This window comes from Anabrus simplex, chromosome 10, assembly GCF_040414725.1.
Source record: "Anabrus simplex isolate iqAnaSimp1 chromosome 10, ASM4041472v1, whole genome shotgun sequence".
NCBI classification, from domain to species: domain Eukaryota; kingdom Metazoa; phylum Arthropoda; class Insecta; order Orthoptera; family Tettigoniidae; genus Anabrus; species Anabrus simplex.
The window spans coordinates 108,295,207-108,315,390 of NC_090274.1; the positions used below are offsets into that span (position 1 = coordinate 108,295,207).

The 20,184-nt window shown below is 40.2% G+C and overlaps 1 protein-coding gene across 1 annotated transcript in view; it reads left to right on the forward strand.

Moving 5' to 3' along the window:
* The window catches only part of LOC136882362 (peroxisomal membrane protein 2), a 41,749-nt gene that overhangs the window by 16,580 nt on the left and 4,985 nt on the right, over positions 1–20,184 (forward strand). The window contains exons 3-4 of the mRNA XM_067154972.2: positions 7,746–7,908; positions 13,897–14,016. Coding sequence (XP_067011073.1) covers positions 7,746–7,908; positions 13,897–14,016 — 283 coding nt within the window. The remainder of the gene's footprint in view (positions 1–7,745; positions 7,909–13,896; positions 14,017–20,184) is intronic.

Below are 20,184 nucleotides of genomic sequence, written 5' to 3' on the forward strand. Positions count from 1 at the left end.
GCATAAAGTAACCATTACTCCTTTCTTCTTCTGTCAGCTCTTGAAAGAATGGTCTGAGAATGAGGTCTATATATCTATCAGCATTCATTGTTTCGCAGAAAAATATAGCCCCTATAATTCTGCGAGCACTTATTGTGCACCAAACTCCGATTTTTAAATCATGAAGTGGGTGGACATGCAACTGGTGGGGATTTTCTGCACACCAGTAGCGATTGTTTTGACTATAAAATAAAAGTTCTGGGTCAACATACCCATCGTGAACTGACTGAAGCAACCAGTTACAATACCAAACCCTAGCGAAACTGTCAGGTCCTCTTAAATATTGGGCAGGGGTGGGTTTGTACGGTTTTGCTTTTAACAGTTTTGTTGCTTTGTGGGCAGAAGATAATGACACATTAGCTTGTACGGCAAGACGCGACAGGGATTTTGTTGGAGTTCTTTCCAAAAGAGCTCCTATTTCGTCAAGCTCTTCCTCTGTTAAAACGTTTCGTCTCCTGCGTGATTTCTTGTTAAGAATGGACCCGGTGGTGCGGAACTTCTTTACTAATTCCAGGAAATTTGCGAATGAATCAAAAGCAGCATTCTGTATAAGAAGAATGCTTCGCAATGAATACACGCTGTTCTACTGTATACATCACTCGTTAAACACACGATTAATATTCCTACAGAAACTACGCTATTTTAAAGTGAACACATTCAACACGCTACCAGTGCCGCAGATGAACTGAACTATTGCTGTGTGTGAAGCAATGGTTATCGCTACTGTACTGCATTAGATCATGTTAGCCGGTCATGAAGCAATATATCTCTCAGCAAATTAGTAACCCGGCCGCGCTATTGCCTTCCGTGCGTGCTCTCCTGACACGGCGCAGGCCATAAAAAAGACCCTGTAGTATTGGATTGTAAAACATCAGCATGGAAAATTACATGCATCCAACAGGGTTCTATTTATTCATTACATTAATGGTGTCTGTAACCCCCTTTCACAACTGTACCTATCACCTATATGCAGGTGACATACAAATTAAATGAATTCAACAAATGACTAACAGTCCAAGCCTAATCAGCTCTTATACCAGCATGAACTTCTTTTAACGGTAGCGCTCAAGTTTGTCACGCTTGGTGAACGCGGCGCTCACCATTGGCATTGTTGCAGTTATTTTTATTTTCTTATACTATTGGGAGGGGTTTAGGGCTATATTTATTAAAGGGCAAGAAGAAAATCATTAAAATAGCATATGTTATTCATAGATTATGTGATAAAGTAGTGTACAGAGTACAATAGTTTTTGTTGGCTATATTCAACTAATTGTTACGTTTACATTAGATGATATTTGAACAATTGTTATTACCTGTCTTGCAAAAATAGACCTTCACCAAAAAATGAAATGAAATGGCGTATGGCTTTTAGTGCCGGTAGTGTCCGAGGACAAGTTTGACTAGCCAGATGCAGGTATTTTGATTAGACCTTCACCAATAATACGCTTTTGGCACAATTAAAGTTTCCCTGAGGAAAGCAAAACTAGTGCCATGAACCTGCCAAATCAAAGAACAAAATGTATGAGTGAAATGAAGATGGGTCCCCTCCTAATCACTCTCGCTATTATAGTCATATCCAGTGTTAATTGTTATAATTCTTGTTTTATTTTCCACCTAATTCAATACATTAAAATGTTTATTGTCTGTAGAAGGACATTTTATTACAATACAACACTAACAGGGACATGTTTCACTTGTTATATCGAGCATCTTCATCCTCATTTGAACAAATATCTCTACATTGAACTTTCATATAAATCATTTGTTTGTTAAAATTATTTTACACCAATAAAATGTTCCCACTAGTTAACACATAATTAAGAAGAATTAACAAATTAAAATATATAGCTGTGATGGACTAGACATTGATCACAATTTGTTGATGTCCATGTGATAGTAATGTTCTAAACATCTGTAAGATTTGGCTAAAAATCTCGTTAGTTCCCAGATATTACTAACACTATTTAGTGCTAAGTTATTTTTCTAAATTTAAATGTCCTATTTGAAATTAGTGATGTTAGAGGTTTAAATTTGCTATGTTTTTCTTCTTCGTTGTACTTTCAGTTTAGTTAAGAAACCACTACTTTATTAAAAGGTTCTTTATTGAATGTTTGTGATCTACTGGAATCATCACACTAGTAGTCTTCACTGATCCTCACCATGGTTTGAGTCAGCCTGTTTTTACACTGATCTGTTTGTTATTGAAGCGTGGTTAAAAGGGACACCAATAGATGTTGGTGTGTTGTTTTACTGCAACATTTGTGGATGAATGTGTCTGTAACAAAAGAATATTATGAGTGTGTTGTTTGTAGTTATTATGAGAATTCTTGTGGTTGGAATTTTACCTACCCCTTTATTACACTTTAGGGCCTAGCTGTGCTTTTTGCAGTACTGAGACTATTTGTTATCGTGTTTCTGCTTCTTGTGTTATATGCATGGGGCAGGTGTGGTGGAGGGCGAGTAGGAGGCATAGGGGAATTAACCGTGGGCGGAGCAATAAACACTGATGTAACGTGTGGAGGACGAGTAGGAGGCGTAGGGGAAGTAACTGTGGGCAGGATGTTGGATACTGACCTAGCTTGTGTTTTCGAGGTGGGATTCGTGTTTGGAAGGTTTATAATTTAATATTTTGAAGATTTTACTTTTTTCTGATTTGAGAACTTGTAGCAATTTTGGCAATTGCTCTGTTAACAGTCTTTTTATTTCAATTACATCATTTAGGTTTTTTTTTTCTTTATTGAATTACTGATCCAAATTAATATAAATGTTCTCATACTCGGTCATTAACTTTCCTTTCTCGATCCTTTTTATTATTTTGAGATCCCTGTCTAGTGTACTAAATTGGTGGCCAGTCTCTTTCATGTGATTGCCCATTGCAGAGTATTTATTATGTTTTAATGCATTATAGTGTTCAATGTATCTTGTAATAAAGCTGCACCCAGTTTGGCCAACATATAAGTGCCTGTTAACCTATATATTCCAGATCCCTGATATTCATCGTTATTTGAATTAACTGTATTATGGCTGAAGAAAATGTTTTTATTAGTGTTATGTGTCTTGAAGGCTACTTGTAAATCTCGTTTTTTCAAGGAATTTGTAATTTGGTGAATCACAGGATTGGTGTAGGTGAAAGTTGCGTGTTTTTTTTTTTTTTAGTTTTAAGTTTTACTTTGTTAATATTTGATTTGTCTCTGTTTTGTAACCTTTAGTCAGTGCTAGTTCTTTTACGAACCTAAGTTCTTTCCATAACTTAACAGGAGATACAGGTATTTTGAAGACTGTTTATGGGATTATGGATGAAGGGAATCATTTTTTATTGTAATGGGGGGGGGAGTGTCGGTTTACTGTATATCTGGAAATCAAATCCTAAATCTGTACGCGTTACACTCACACCTAGAAAATTTAATGAACCATTGTTTTTGTCTTTTTTTGGTGGTCTATTATTACAAACTTCTCATCCATGTACCCATACAAAGGCATAGCCCCTCTATATTTGGTTTAATTTTAGATTCTTCCAACTTATCCATATATATATAGGCCAGTATCCCTGAGCTGGGGTCCCCCATAGCCAAGCTTAATTGGTGATAAATTTTATTATTGAAAGAGAAGTAGTTGTTATTCAATACAAATTTGACTAATTTAATTCATCATCTGAATAATCCGCCTCATGACTCATATTCACACGAGATAAATTATCATCAATATCTGGTATGGTGACATGATCATCTGATGCATCCTGAAGCCACCTCTGTGTAACAGTTTCTTGAACATTCATAATATTGACCAATAAACCAACTAACTGTTCAGTCCTAAGCAAGAGCAGAGCTTGCTAACGATGTAATGCGGTTGGTCTTGGGTGAGCGTTTCGCTTACTTGTGAGACAGAACATTGGTCGAGTCCAAAGATATCTGAAAACGAAGATGAGCGTGGAGCTCACCCTTTGACCAATCATGGGTTAAATAATCCTGTTAATACACAAGCTCTAATTATAGGAGAGGTGAGACCTATAACTGCTCTAAAAGAAAGACCTCCATCCCTACTCCTGATATGCAGGTGGTAATACCGTAATACCAGTGTAGTTGGTCTGTTATTGGACATTATGAATTTTCCAGCTAACTCATTCCTGGTTGCCAGCATTTTGCCCCATTTTGCTAAATTGGGCTCATCAGTTGGTAAATAGCACACCTACCAAGACGCATGGCTAGTGCATACCGTGGAGGCCACTGCGTGGGCTACTTGGAGCCACTGGCAGTGCCAATGCACTATGAGAGACTTTGTCTCATTTCCAAAAATTGATGCCTGCCTGGACATCAGATGATATAGATGTTGATATCCTTAGGGAACCTGAAATATTTGTCCTGAATGAGAAAATGTATATAAATGTTAATACCATCACAAAAGTGTGTTAAATGCCTTGGTGTCATTACAAATGAAACTTCAGAAACAAATAACTGATACTTTCAGGAAAATCCAGGGTCTGTCATATAAACTCGGACCAAATGCACAGTGTCTGTACTCTGCGCTACAGCAGCTGCCTCAGCTGAACTTGTGCCATGCGCTTTAAGCGTGTATACACTCTTATATGCAATCTAACCTTGTAAAATATGCTGGAAGTGTCGTCGTTACTGGTTATACAGGCATCGTATCTGGTAACCACATTCTGGCTAACGGGAGTGAGTTCTGCCACTGTGATGTTTCTGATTTCATTCTTAATGTTTTCTTTCAGTTTCTCCAATGTGTGAGGATTTGTTCGATACACTCTTTCTCTAAGTTTACCCAACAAGTAAATATCACACACTGTTAAATCTGGAGAACGAGGGGGAAACAGACCAGCACTGATCACTCTGTCTGCAAACACTTCAGAGATTGTAAGAAGGGAATCTTCTGCTGTATGAGTAGGGGCTGAATCTTGTTGAAACCACCGATGTGATTTTTCTTGTTCCAGTAACCGATGGTAGAACAGCATCAAAATGTCATCTTAGTACATCTCTGCATTTACTGTCATCTCGAAAAAAATAGGCCCAATTATTCGTCTTGCACTAACAGCACACCAAGCACCAATCTTCCTGTCATAATGAGGGACTTCATAAACACCATTAGGATTTTCTGCACACCAATAGTGAGAATTATGACTGTTCACACGACCATTAAGATGAAACCAGAACTTTCACATATGAAAATACGGTGTTGCAATGATAACTGTCTCACCATGTTAACAGCTGAGATCCAGACTGGCGACTGATGCTTGCTAGGTTGAACACGTGCATGCTGTTTGCGAGGTCAACAACTATGCGCACGCCTCCTATACTGCAGCTGCCGTAGCACAGAGTACAAACACCGTTCGTTCAGTCTGGGTTTATATGAAAGGCCCTGAAGAACTATGAAGGCTCGGTATGGAGGATGTGTACATCAAAGCGAGATCTCTTAAATGGACTTGGGGTGGACACATGGCCAGGCTTACACCGCATAGGATACAGAGGACATCCACTACAGAGATGGTCTCAAGAATTCAGGGAGGTGCTTGGTGTTCTGTGGTCAAGGCCAGCAAGACACGGAGAGAAGTGGAAAGAATCATTCTTAGTTTTTACATAATTGAAATAGGGACGAGTGATAATTTGGGAACATGAAATAACTTTCTCAGGGTTGAGATTCTTGGAATAAGGACAAAGGATAATTAGTGATTATTATTAATGTGAGTGAAGAACCCATCACAATAGGAGAAATAAACTCACAGGGACTAGCTCATCCAGTGAGTTAGGCTGAGCTACCCTTATTGGATGGTAGGAGGCCCTTGCCTTACAGGGATGTAACAGACTTTGTAAATTGTAAATAAATTCAATTTTCAATTTTTGACTTCAATATCTGACAACCTAAAATAAGCCTAATAAAGTTTTATTGTATATCATTTTTCCACCTGACTACTAAGAGCATAAATCCCGATTACAACAACTTAATTTTATAAAGACATAACTTATCATTTCAACTGGATGTCACTATAAACAAGTTCTACTACATTGTAATTAGTTTTAATATTCTTCCTGTGTAGGAGAAACTAAAATATGAAGGTGAGAAATAAACTCAGCGGCAACCAAAACACACTGCTGTGCAATACTTAATGACAGAACTAGCTTTCACATGTTATGTCCCTGCCAAGTAACATAGCTCGATAAAACTTGAACCATACATAGAAAGTTTTGCTATAGTATGCTACGATAGGCAACTGAAAGAAATATGCAACGGGACGAACAGAAATTACACTTTTATACAGAGACAGTAAATTACACATCACAAAAAAGGGACATCGTTTTTAAAAGGGTGTGTGTTCACCACAGACAGCGATGCATGCTCTGCAATGTATTCCCATGCTGGCCACAAGATTGGTAATGAGTTCTTGTGGTAGGACATTCCATTGCTCCAGCAGCGCGGTTGGCAACTGCTGGATGGTCATAGGTGCATGTGGACATGCTGTAATACGTCTGCCCAACATGTCCCACACGTACTCGATAGGATTTAAATCAGAGAAACGGGCAGGTCAGTCCATTTTCCAAGTATTCTCTCGTTCCAAGAGCTCCTCCACCTGTGCTGTTCAATGTGGTCGTGCATTGTTACCCATAAAAATGAAGTCAGGGCCAAATGCACCCCTGAAAAGATGCACATGGGAAAGGAGTACACTGTCACAATAACGTTGACCCGTGAGTGTACGCCATTCATAGATTTGGAGGTCGGTACGCCCAGGCAACATTATGCATCCCCTCACCATAACACTTGAGCCTCCAAAATGATAATGTTCGACAGTGTTCCTGGGTGCATTATGTGTTCCAACCTCTCGCCAGAATCTGCTCTCATCTGAGAAAAGCATGCGACCCCACTTCTCGTCGGTCCCGACCTGATGCTCTTGGCACCATCGCAAACTGTGCCACCAATGTGCAGATGTCAGTGGAAGAACTAATGGTCGTCGGGCAAACAGACCACCCCCATGCGGTCGCCATACCACTGGAGTGTGAGATTGGGTGCCTTGCAGTCTTGTTAACTGTGGTTGCAATTGCACCCACTGTTTGACGTGAATCTCTTCTTGCCCGTTGCACAATGTAGCTCTCATCTGCTGCTGTAGTTGACCGTAATCGAACCGTCCTCTCCTTTGTGCAGCAGTGCCTGTTGTTCGGAATGCTCTCCATGCACATGAAACATTGCTGTGAGGAATACCAAACTCCTGGGCTACACTCGTCACACTTCGTCCTTCTTCCAGTTTCCTGATGATTCTTCCCTGTGTGAAGTCGTCCAAATGTTAACATCTCTCTGATTGACTCACACTGTCTTGTCCCGCTCCTTCAACTGCCTTATTTTGTGGGGCCAGATCCATTTGGCACTATAGTCGCACTGACCTCACGCCAGGTTTCTATGCATGTGTGGGAGACCTCTGGCAATATGTTACCGCACGTTAATTCATTTCCACCGAGTAGTTGCTATGTTGCTTTATCTATCTTGTCCTTAAGTTTTGCACAGCAGTGTATTTCTAACTTCAGATTTCATGCTCTCTTATAGTATACTTTTCTGATGAAATGTGTGCTCCGAGTCTTTTGATTTGAGAGACAAAACAGAGGAGGAGCCAACATCAAAGTTTATTGATATGTTGCAGATATAAAATTGTCTGTTATATTCTGTAACTTGTAATTTGAAATAATCCTGTTGTTTTTGTATTTCTATAGCCTCATCTTTGGGGGAACTGTGCCTCACTTCTTTTACCAGCTGCTGGACCGTGTCTTAACTGAAGAAACCTCTAACTTGTACATGAAGCAGCTACTCATAGAGAGACTCATCTACACACCACTGTTCCAGGCCTTGGCACTCTACATGCTGGCTAGATTAGAGGTACGTACGTCAACATCAAGAACAGAAGACGTGTTAATTGTCGCATTATAACTTGTTTAAAAGTTAAAAATCAGGAGGTTTTTTCCACAGCGTATCGTAATGTAATCCGATGTACCTCTGATGATGTAAGTATCATTCAGAAAATTTAACACGTTATACTACTTTAAGACATAATTTTTTCCTTCCTCCTACCTGCTACATGGACTGCTTTTTGAAAATTATTGCCATTTGTTCGGCAAATACGTGTCGACCATTGTCGAGGAATTCGACCTTTCGATCTCTTACCATTTAAGTTGCCCTCTATCACCAAGGGTTGGAAGGTGTTTACATTACGTTGCACCGTCACAGATAGGTCTTATGGCGACGAGGGGACCGGAAAGGGCTAGGAGTGAGAAGGAAGCAGCAGCCCCAGCATTTGCGTGGTGTGAAAATGGGAAACTATGGAAAACCATCTTTAGAGCTACCAACAGTGGGGTTTGAACCTCCTATCTCCCGGATGCAAGCTCACAGCTGCGCGCCCCTAATCACATGGCCAACTCGCCCAGTAGTTGGAAGGTTTTTCTTCTTGCCGAAATAACATAAGATCCTCTCATTGTTTAATGTCACACATTCCGAGATCCTCGATGATGGATATATATGAACTGTATGTTTTCGGTTCATGGTATACATAATAGTACGTGATAGTATGTTTCAAGGTTATAGAGTTTCTTACAATCAGTTTTTTTTACTGTCCTCGTTTGTGATGCGTAGTTTTCTCGTTACTTATAAATTCCAAAATACCGTACTCCAAATACTAGAGTTTTAGAACACGACACCTGATCATTGAAATGTGCTAAACATTGTGTGACAGGTGCTGATCCTTATTCAACACCATAGCCACTTAGCCCTGTTGTTTGGTTTACAATTTTTTTCAACAATTTTTTCTTAACCCGCAAGGGATCACATCAAAACAGTTGCAATCTGGGTTGCGCACGGTCGATTTTAGCAGGGAGTATAAAATACCAACTTTTTGTAGCAAAATGCTTTGTTACCAGGCGAGTTGGCCGTGCGCGTAGAGGCGCGCGGCTGTGAGCTTGCATCCGGGAGATAGTAGGTTCGAATCCCACTATCGGCAGCCCTGAAGAGGGTTTTCCGTGGTTTCCCATTTTCACACCAGGCAAATGCTGGGGCTGTACCTTAAATAAGGCCACGGCCGCTTCCTTCCAACTCCTAGGCCTTTCCTCTCCCATCGTCGCCATAAGACCTATCTGTGTCGGTGCGACGTAAAGCCCCTAGCAAAAAAAAAAAAATGCTTTGTATTGTGTAAGAAAATCATATCATGAAACAGAATACCAGTTTTTGTAGAAAAACACATTGTATTGAAAATAAGTAAAGCCTCCATGGCTCAGACGGCCTCTCACCGCTGGGTTCCATGGTTCAAATCCCGGTCACTCCATGTGAGATTTGTGCTGACAAAGCGGAGGCAGGACATGTTTTTCTCCGGGAACTCCGGTTTTCCCTGTCATCTTTCATTCCAGCAACACTCTCCATTCTCATTTCATAGCATCTATCAGTCATTAATAAATCACTTAGGGAGTGGCGACCCTATCGTACTAATAGCCTATATATGATTCATTCATTACATCCCTGACCCAGTCAATGACTGGTCAATACCTTATCATCACATGAAATATTTTAAGAATATTGAATATTAAATAATTCTTCAGGGAAGGGGAAACGTTTTATAATTACTCATATCTGCAGTGATAAAGATTTTGCGGAAGGAGAGTTGCTATGTTTTGAATATAACTCCACAAAAGACGTACCACAAGGAAACGTATGGATACTATTCAAAGAATGCTTGTCAATATTCTCTTGCGTCTTGAACCTAGGATGCCATATGATAGGTGTCAAGAAAATCTAGAAAGGAAATCCAGGTGGCAGAACATGGAAAGGAAGGCCTTGAGAAAGATGGCTGGATAATGTAGAGGAGGATTTACAAAAGATAGGAATATGAAGATGGAGCTAGTCTCCTAAAAATCGTATAAAGACTGGGCTACAGTTGTCGAGGGCCAAGGTCTTGCATGGTCTGCAGGCCCAAGGAGTGAGTAAGCGAGTATCTTGAACCCAATCCGCTGTACAGTTCAGTTAGGATCGAGAAACTACCAAACCAGTTGTGGAGCAAGGGAAATATAATTATTTAGACGGGAAAGGAAACCGAACAGCACCGGGTTCGAACTTCTTTAATGCCATCCTAAAGAGTATTAAGGACTCGTGCGGCTGTTGGGTGAATAATATTGTATTGCAGTCGGGTAGGCAAGTGCCGTTGTTCATTGAAAGTCTGGAGCCAAATAAAGGGTGATGTGGCACATAACAGCAAGACTTTCGTCCTTGTGAAAGAAAGAAAACTGCTGCTAGAAAGGATCGTATAGTTGACTCCTTAACGTTGAGAAATGTGTGTAAACATCATCAAGACGGAAGAAAGAAAAATTTTGCAGGGCATAGACTGGCTAGTAGAGGATACCATTGAATGGATGGTAATAAACACGAATGTCTCTGGCATTGATCATGATGCTATGAACTGGATTGAGTACCTAACCTTTCTTTCAGCAAGTAAGTTAGTAGAGTACATTGATCTCCTAAACCTGATTAAAAAAGAGGAAAGCGAACTGGTAGGAAGGAGAAGAATAATGATGCTGAAGTAAGTGAAAAGGGGAAGATACCAGACTACCTAAACGTTGGCCTGGGGCAGGAGTAGATAGAGGGACCTGCCAATAAGCTGAATACATTATGATGATGCAATTAACCTTCTGAATTATATTGGATATTTTCTCAATTCATTCTGGTAATTGTTATAAGGCCTCTCCACATGACACAATCTACTGGGCCTGATCTGCAGTAGGCTGGCTGGCTCGCTCTGCTCTGAAAACATGCGTGATCACAATTCCTTCATTTTCTAAGTCTCAAAAAATAGGAATTGCATTGACTTTGTCATCACTGAAGTTGATACGAAAGAGAAAATATAGGGCTAAATAGTAGTTATTGCAGAGGAAATAATTTAGTAAACAAATATTTCTAGAACCATTCTATTTTAGAAACTTTCTACGAATGGGTATCGACACATTCAATGAACTGCTCGATATGGTGGCGCCTTTAATAAAGAAACAAGATACTAATGAGAGAAAGTATGAGTCTTCAAGAGCGATTAATCGTTACTTAAAATTTTTAGCAACCTAAGCAAGTTATGAAGATTTGCAATTTAGTGCGACCGTGTCACCACATATTTTCCGTTTTAAAATAGAGGTGGCCGTGTCCCCGTCGACCAGCTTATATTTATCTAGTAAAATTTCCTAACGCTTGATTGCGCATATCTCTGTTGAGGTAATTGGAACTTGGAATATATATTTGCAAATTCTCCGTTCAGACCTCTTTTTCCTTTTCTGACATCATCGAGTGTAACAATCTACTAATATAATTGAACTAATCTGCTCACTGCACTCAATTAATACGTGTACAACCACCCTACACACGATCCAGCTTGCAGAGTGTTGTGATAGTGAGTTGAGGGAATGTGTGGTCACTCCAACCAACCACCCGACACGAGTTATCTCGGCCCGACCGGTCCCGACGAGCCAACACACCACCCACTTTGCAGGGATCCTGCAGATCGGGTCGTGTGTAGAGGCTTTTAATGTTGTATTCTTTGCATAACATGTTAATTACAGATTATTTGACAATGTATCAGATTTACAGTTTCTCGGCTGTAACAATTTGACGACTACCAATAAATAATAAACATATATATAAATTATCGGTGACTAAAATAAGTGTAAATGACAAGACAATGGGCGTCACCTGTAAAACAATTACAGGAATATATAACTATGTAGAGCAATGAGTAACTCCCTCTCTCAAGGTGACGGTCATCAGGCTGACGAAGCTCCAGACTTACTTTATAACCTTACCTGTTTACTCCTGAAATTAGATTTGGGTAGCAAGCCAGGTTCATCCATACTCTACTGATAAAAGATTCACTGTAAGTTTCCTTCCATGACTTTACTCCCAAAATAAATAAAAATATATAAATTACCTCAATAATCATCACTTGATGAGACCAACACCTGTTCGCCGTTAACAAAGGGCAACTTTACAGACCACTAAAAACCACATACAAAAATAAATCATTTGACGAGACCAACTCGTGTTTGCCGTTTACAAGGCAAATTACAAACCACTAAAAAACACCAATTTAAAAATCACTTAACGAGACCAACTCGTGTTTGCCGCTTATGAAGGCAAATTACAAACATCTACAAGCCACCAACATGAAGAAAGAAACATCACTTTACGAGACCAACTCGTGTTTGCCGTTTACAAGGCAAATTACAAACCACTAAAAAACACCAATTTAAAAAATCACTTAACGAGACCAGCTCGTGTTTGCCGCTTATAAAGGCAAATTACAAACATCTTCAAACCACCATAAAATTATTTTCACTATTTACATTTATCATACCTTCAGGTAAGAGTCGCACTGCACTCTACTGTTGCAGATCAAAATCGTATACTGGTAAAGAAAAGTACGACGACTTTCTCTACGTACAGATGCAACCTTCTTTGCGAAGAGCATCCCTAACCTTATTTACACACTTCATTGACGTCTTGAGTCCTTCCCGACTGCCGCACAGGTTGGTGTAACGCCTCAGGTTTCTGCAACTGAAACTGGATACTCGGCCGACGATTTCACACATCCACTACCGAATCTCGATTCTGTACGCATCACCACATCCACTGTACATAATCTCGTAGAAGAATTGTAGTCCAACTATACAGAGTTGGAGTTACAAATAAACACTTAAGTAGCGTCTTTGACCTAACAGCCACCAGAAACTCATTAGCATCAGCGACATATAGCGTGCTCACTCCAAAAACGATACTCAAGAACAATACAACATTGCCTAGGACTATGCACAAAGTAGCTCCCGCGCGTCGGTCCGATTGAGAAACACACAGAATCAGAGACAGAAACACAATCCGAATCAGAGTCAGAAACAGCATTAGAATGACTTGCCGCACACGCGTACCTGCTTATATAGGCTTGCTACACGTGGCTATAGCGTCCTGGAAAGTTTACTGGTAGCAACGCTCTCACAGGCACTTCTTGACGCGTCACTCAGTCAACCCAACCTCGCTTAAAACAAAGCCCTCGTATTGGCTATTGAGTGTCTGATGTGATATTGAACGTCTACTTACGTATATCCACATTGATCCACTCCAGTTCTTCAGCCTATACTACCTGCCGTACCCCGTGTTTCCAAGCCACTTTGTTGCAACACATCCAACTGACTTCAACCGTCCTTCCCGATATAGTCGCAGTTTTCCCGGTTGCACAATCCTTACGGCTAGGCCATATTTACAGACTCTTACCCAAACAGAAATTTATACAAAATATAATGATGCACATATCGTCCCTGCTCTGGCAAACTAACGAATTTGAAAATTGTCAAAAGGTTAGGAGAGCTGAAAGAAGTTTTGATTACTCATGTCAAATCAATTTTTATATTTAATTACTGGTTTTATGTGTTAGGCATACATAATGAGCTGCAGATGTGAGACTTTGTCAGAGGGTAGACAATATATAAATAACAAAATCTAGACCAGAACTTCAGAACTACAGATTCCTCAGTTTGTCAGTTTCGCTAGTTTGCCAGAGCAGGGACGATATGCAATATTCCCTAACTACACATTCTTCTTATAATATTATGTTTTTACATTCTCAATAAACAAAATTACATGATTTTAACATTACAAACTATATACGAAAATTTCCTAACCTAAAATTCGGGGATCGTACATACGTACGGTTACACGGCTGATATATTTATATGAGTAGTATTGCAACACGCACATGGCTGGAGTTGTTGACTCCCAGGTTATTTCAGATAGGATATAGAAATTATTTGAACATTTGAAGTTTGTATGTACTATGCCCATTTTTTTGTTTTCCAGGGGAGGTCTCAAAAGGAGTCAAAGCAGCAGTTGCTGCGATTGTATTGGCCCGTTCTGAAAGCGAACTGGATTTGGCTGACCGTCCTGCAGTACCTCAATCTGAGAGTCGTCCCTCCAATGGTAAAGTATCTACTGAACAAGATCTCTGTAAACTCCCATTCTTTCTCCCCTGTTTTAGTTATTTTCTAGCTGTTGGGTTCCATTCAGTGTCGCTAACCGTACAGTTCAGGGACTCTACTTGTCGACACAGTATCTTACAGTTACTATTCATCTTGCACATTGGCACTATATACAGTGAAACCTCGTTAGTGCGTTCCTCATTAACACTCTTTCCCGCTTAGCACGTCGTAAATTCGAAGTCCCGATTCTCTTCGTATTAAATCTATATAAAAAATACCTCGCATATCGAGCAACAAATTTTCACTATTACTGCTTAGTAAAATCACATTTTTCCTAGACCTGAAAATGTTACTGTATTTTTCATCCCTTCTGAAACAAACGTGATGTCCAACTCGTGTAGGAGCTGTCGCCACAGTTGCGTGAATCCGGGAAAATGCCTTTCTAAACTTCAAAGGATAAGTTGCACTTTCTGGGAGCAAGCTATTAACCTCAGGAATATTCATTTTTGCTTGCCGGTTAGCAGCGAGATTGCTGAATAACAGAGTGAGCCTGTTTGTGCTTGTATGTTTTTTATTTCATTCAGAAGGTAGAAATGTGTTTGTTTTTTTTCTGGGTGGAACAGTGAAGTGTAGCTAATATTTGTAACGTTATACGGTAGCCTATATCCAGATTAGGAACAGAATCGTGTAAAATTGACTAGCATGGTGCATATTTATCTTGTGATAGCCTAGTTATGGACATGGAAAATGTTGCAAAATTACTTAATATTGAAGACAAAATTAAAATCTGTCAGAAAGTGGACTGGCATAAGCGCGCAGAGGTTGCGAATGTTGAAATTCGCACCTTCGAGTTTCGACTTGATCGAAGTTTTGTTTGATTCAAAATGACGGCTAAAGTCATTCCTCACATTTGCACATGACCGAGTGTAACCTCCAACTCATCATCTAAGAGAGGGACCAGAAAATAATGTTTAATATAGGCCCACTGCTGCAAAATAAAAGGCTCCTACTAACATTTGTTTTAAAAGGAGTGTGATCTGCCATAATACTTTGATATTTTTGTTGACTCCTGTGCACACCTTTCAGTATACCGGTATTTTATAATCCCCAGCAGAAAAGGTTTTCATATTTGTTCACTCGTATTTTTCCAGACCTTGTAATACTTTCTATTACATGTGGGACTGAAGTGAAACCATGCTGTAATATTACACACAAACAAATACATTACATGTACTTATGCCATAAGTCAATAAGAATACACAAAGGCTACAAAAAGGGTGTAGGTAAAGCATATTATTTTCAGTTTTTTCTGTGGGATTGTAAATTTGTTTGGGTAATACCTGGTAAATAGAATTGTGGCATGTTCGAATTCAGTAACATAGTTGGTGTGAAATGATGAACGCAGCATTTTATTAATACGTTCTCATTTTTCGTCCATTTAGTATGTATAGAATTCAACTAGGATGTCCGGCTCCATGGCTAAATAGTTAGCGTGCTGGCCTTTGGTCACAAGAGTCCCAGGTTCGATTCCCGGCAGAGTCAGGAATTTTAACCATCGTTGGTTAATTTCGCTGGCACGGGGGCTGGGTGTATATGTTGTCTTCATCATCATTTCATCCTCATCATGACGTGTAGGTTGCCTATGGACGTCAAATCAGAAGATCTGCACCTGGTGAGGCGAAAATGTCCTCGGACACTCCCGGCACTAAAAGCCATATGCCATTTCATTTCAACTAGGATATATAAGAAGCAAGAAAAATCTGGAAGAACTCCTCTGAAAAGGGAAGCAATATTACCTCCTCTATAAAGATCAGTTCATTTGAAAAAGGAGGAAATTTAGTTTTCAACGTAACCTAATCTTGTCTTGTCACAAATTTGGTACAGTTTGCATTTTTAGCCTTTGTGTATTCCTATTGACATTTTTGGCTGTAAAAGTGGGGGGGGGGGGAATGGAGGGGGGTCTAATACACGAGTAAATACGGTGAGTATTGTCGATTCTCGAACTTTTCAATCCAGCCATTGGATGCTTTAAAATCATCAAGTCCCATCTTCTGAGCTAAATGTGTTGCCTGAGTTCAAATGGCACGTTTGAAGTTCGCACTTGGACATACATTTAAGAACAACTTACTTCTAATTCTGGATACTGACCCTGGTGATTACGTTTTCTTTTAGCACTTTTTCCCTTCTTCAAAATCAGTTTGTCAGTTTGCCTTTACTGACAGTAATATTTAAGAATGGTGGAGGAATGTTCAACTTCCATGCTAAATCTACACATTTAATGTGTCTATTACGATTGACTTCTTGAAGGATTTTCAGTTTTTCATGTCTTTTAATTTGCCGCACTTTCTTTTTCTCCATTGCATAGGCATAGATAATGCTACATTAAAATCCGCTATCGTTGCTGAATGAATAGAAGTAGGTTATCTTTGATGCTATTTTCGAGACACGTATCTTAGTCACTGCTGTATTCCAACACACGACGTTGTTGTCCACGATTTGACATAGAAGAACAAAAATCACGGTCAGAATCATTCACATAATTAGAAATATTTAACTCACTGTCAGTAGTTACATCTGATAACTGGTCTGCACCTAATTCATCACAAATATCCTTATCTGTTCGCAGCTGCATGCGCCGGGCTATGTTGACAGCTGCAATGTAGCACCAAGGAATAGCTTGACATTTTCAATATTATTTAGTTAACTAAATGAAGGTTTAATGAAAAGAAGAGGCAGCGATAGCTGCCTTATGCTATTTATTCCATGACTACACCGTTTAAAACTTATGTCACTGCCAGATTGTAACAGCGATCGTGGAAACGCGAGGTGCATAAAGAAAGAGAATTCTCATAGCCTATCACGTACAGTTGGCCGATAAACTATGAGAATCTTAGCACACTATACTGTATAAGAGCCTTTTCATCACATAAAAATGTAAGAACTTTGATGTAACATTGTGATTGTTTGGATAATATGCACATTTTGTCTCTTTATATCATCCAATGTAGCTGAAGATGGTCCAAGGATGCCGAAATATGTCCTAATTATGTAACGATTTTTGCAATTTAAAAAGATTGTATACAAATGCAGTAGTTGTATTGACTAGATGGACACTTGTGCAAGGGCAGATCGGAAAGTAATACATAATATTTTTTCTCCCCTGGTATTGCAACTGGAACGTTGAAATTTCATGACAATATAGTTTGCGCTACAGAGCTTATTTTGTTTCCGTGTGCAGCTCTAGCGAGAAAAGCTTGAACTACGAAACAAACATGGTGCGCATGTTACTGTTGTCCACGTGTGAAGAGCAGCGAAGTTTAGTTCGATATGCATGTGGAGGACTGTATCCAGGTGGTGTGCATTCCCCCAAGAGAGTCGTATGAACCTTAGTGATTCACCACGCTCCGAGCGGTCAGTAACAGCATGAACTCCGCAGAATGTCTGCACCATTCAGGCAGCAATTTTGAACGACCGGCGTATACACCTGTGAACCTTATCATAGACGTTCAACATTTCCTTTCCTATGGTGTGGTGTACGACATTGTTCATGACACGTTGAAATTCTGTAAAGTTAGTGCTGTCTGGGTGTCTAAGAACCTGAGAGACAACCACAAGAGCCAGGGAATGATGACAAGCATGGATCACTTAAGGCGTTACGCCGCAGGAAGACATGACTTTCTGAAAGGAATCGTCACTGGTGATGAGTCGTGGGTGTACCACTACACGCCCGAAACCAATCAGGCCTCTATGAAAATGAAACATGCTGGTTCCTCAGTACGAGAAAAATTCAGACTGACTTAGTCTGCTAGGAAAGTGCTCGTGACAGTGTTCTGGGACATGTTTGGAGTATTATTGTTGGACTTTGTTGAACATGGGACCACTATGAGTGCCACAGCCTACATTAAAACTTTGGTTAAGTTGCATTGTGCCCTTTGTGGCAAAAGCCGCAACATTAATGCTAATGGTGTCGAACTTCTTCATGACAATGCCCGTCCCCATGTTGCTGCTCCTGTTCGTGAGAAACTCGCCAAATTTGGGTGGGGAGTGCTCCAGCATCCAGCGCATAGTCCAGACCTGGCACAGTCGGACTTTCATCTGTTTGGTCCCATGAAGAAATTTCTGGCCGGCTAACACTTCGCAACAGATGCAGAGTGAAATCAGCAGTCCACAGGTGGCTATACTCCAACCAAACGGACTTCTACAAACAGGGCATATTAAAACTAGTACCACGATGGGAGAAATGTTTTGAGAAACTTGGTGACTATGTAGAAAAGTAGGTCAGAGATATAAGTTAATTTGTAATTTGTTTGGTTTTAGTATATATTAAACTTTTTGGGAAAATAATTATTGTGCATTACTTTCCAGTCAGGCCACGTATTACCATTTTCTTATTCCGTTCATTTTTCTTGTACCGGGCGAGTTGGCCGTGCAGTTAGGGGCGCGCAGCTGTGGGCTTGCATCCGGGAGGTAGTAGGTTCGAGCCCCACTGTCGGCAGCCCTGAAGATGGTTTTCCATGGTTTCCCATTTTCACACCAGGCAAATGCTGGGGCTGTACCTTAATTAAGACCACGGCCGCTTCCTTCCCACTCCTAGCCCTTTCCTATCCCATTGTCGCCATAAGACCTCTCTGTGTCGGTGCGATGTAAAGCAACTAGCATTTTTCTTGTCTTGCAAGTTGCATTGTTACTACGTAGTTACTACATAGATTTTGTTTTAGATGCTTTCTTGCTCGAGCGTCATCTAGAAAACATGAGGATAAATTTTTATGGACCTCAAGTTCCCTTTTAACTTAAAGGGGAAGATTGAACTCTGAGAATCATACACTGGAAGTCAGTTGAATTAGACATAGCTGCCGTTTTGACAAAGTTCTGTGGTCAGTCCGGTAAATGTAATACTACGGCGACTACGATGTTGTCAGGCCTGGTACTGGCCATGTGAGTATCAGTCAAGCACAGGATGGGTAAGAAATGAGATCCCAGCGCATTTGATCGCAACCAGATTTTTGGTACTTTTAAGTGCAAAGTACCATAATCTCTGAAGCCTGAGTACATGGATTAGGGAAAAACCACTGCCGCCAGTGTGCTCACCCGGATGGTAAGAGCGGATACAGGGGCCGCAGTGCATCAGATCGCTCGCAAATTCAGTGCTGGACAGCAAGGAATTGTCAGCAAACATACCACCCAGAATCATCTGCCCTCAATGGGCTGCAGAAGCCGTTGTCCCACTAACATACATCTGCTCGCCTGATGTTACAACACACAAACATTGGCATGGACAAGGAAACTGTGCCGTTGGATTCTCAAAGCACGGTAAGGGTCGCCTGGACAGATGAGTCGAGGTACCAGTTGATACATGCTGATGGCACGTTATGAATGCATCACCAAGGTGCTGGTGGTGGTATCCTCGCATGGGGACTGTTCACATGGGATTAAATGAGACCTCTGGTATACGACCTGGCGAACGGTACAGAAACCTACTGTCAGTTCATGTTCGCCTCCAGCACCCTGCAGGAGATTGGCAGCTGTTTGATGAACACTTCTCAGGCAGGAGCTGGACTCTCTTCCGACCAATCTCCATGCATTCTGGGAGGCTTGGACCAGCTAATCTCCCCAAAGCTTCCATCATGTGGTCATAAGTCGGCTACTCATTACTGTTGCTCATAAGTGTATAGCCTAAGGTCAACAACATTTAATAATCCCATTTTTATTGCAAAACTAGCTGATGTACCCATGCTTCGCTTCGGGGTTCTCAGAAAGACTGTCTTTGTGGTTTTCGTAAATGACGTCATCATAGGTCATTACGAAAACATCAGTAGGAATGTAGCGATTAAAAGCAATGTTATCATATAACATACTCGATCAAATGAAAAAAAAACACTTCTCACTTTTAACGAACAGTACTACGGTTACAAGTTACAACTCTCATATTTGTTCCATATTGAAGTTGACAATATATCAAGAATATTTAATAAGACCACCTATTCAATACATACCAAGAATCCTATGGTTAAACTTTTACATAATATTATGGAGTCTTGTTAGGTACATGTTTCACCCTCTATTAGGGGCATCATCAACCTTAAAGTCATTGGTCTTGGACCTTAACAATCCCTGTAAGATATAAAGTTTACAATAATGAATAACCTTTTTAACATTGTGACATCTTAAA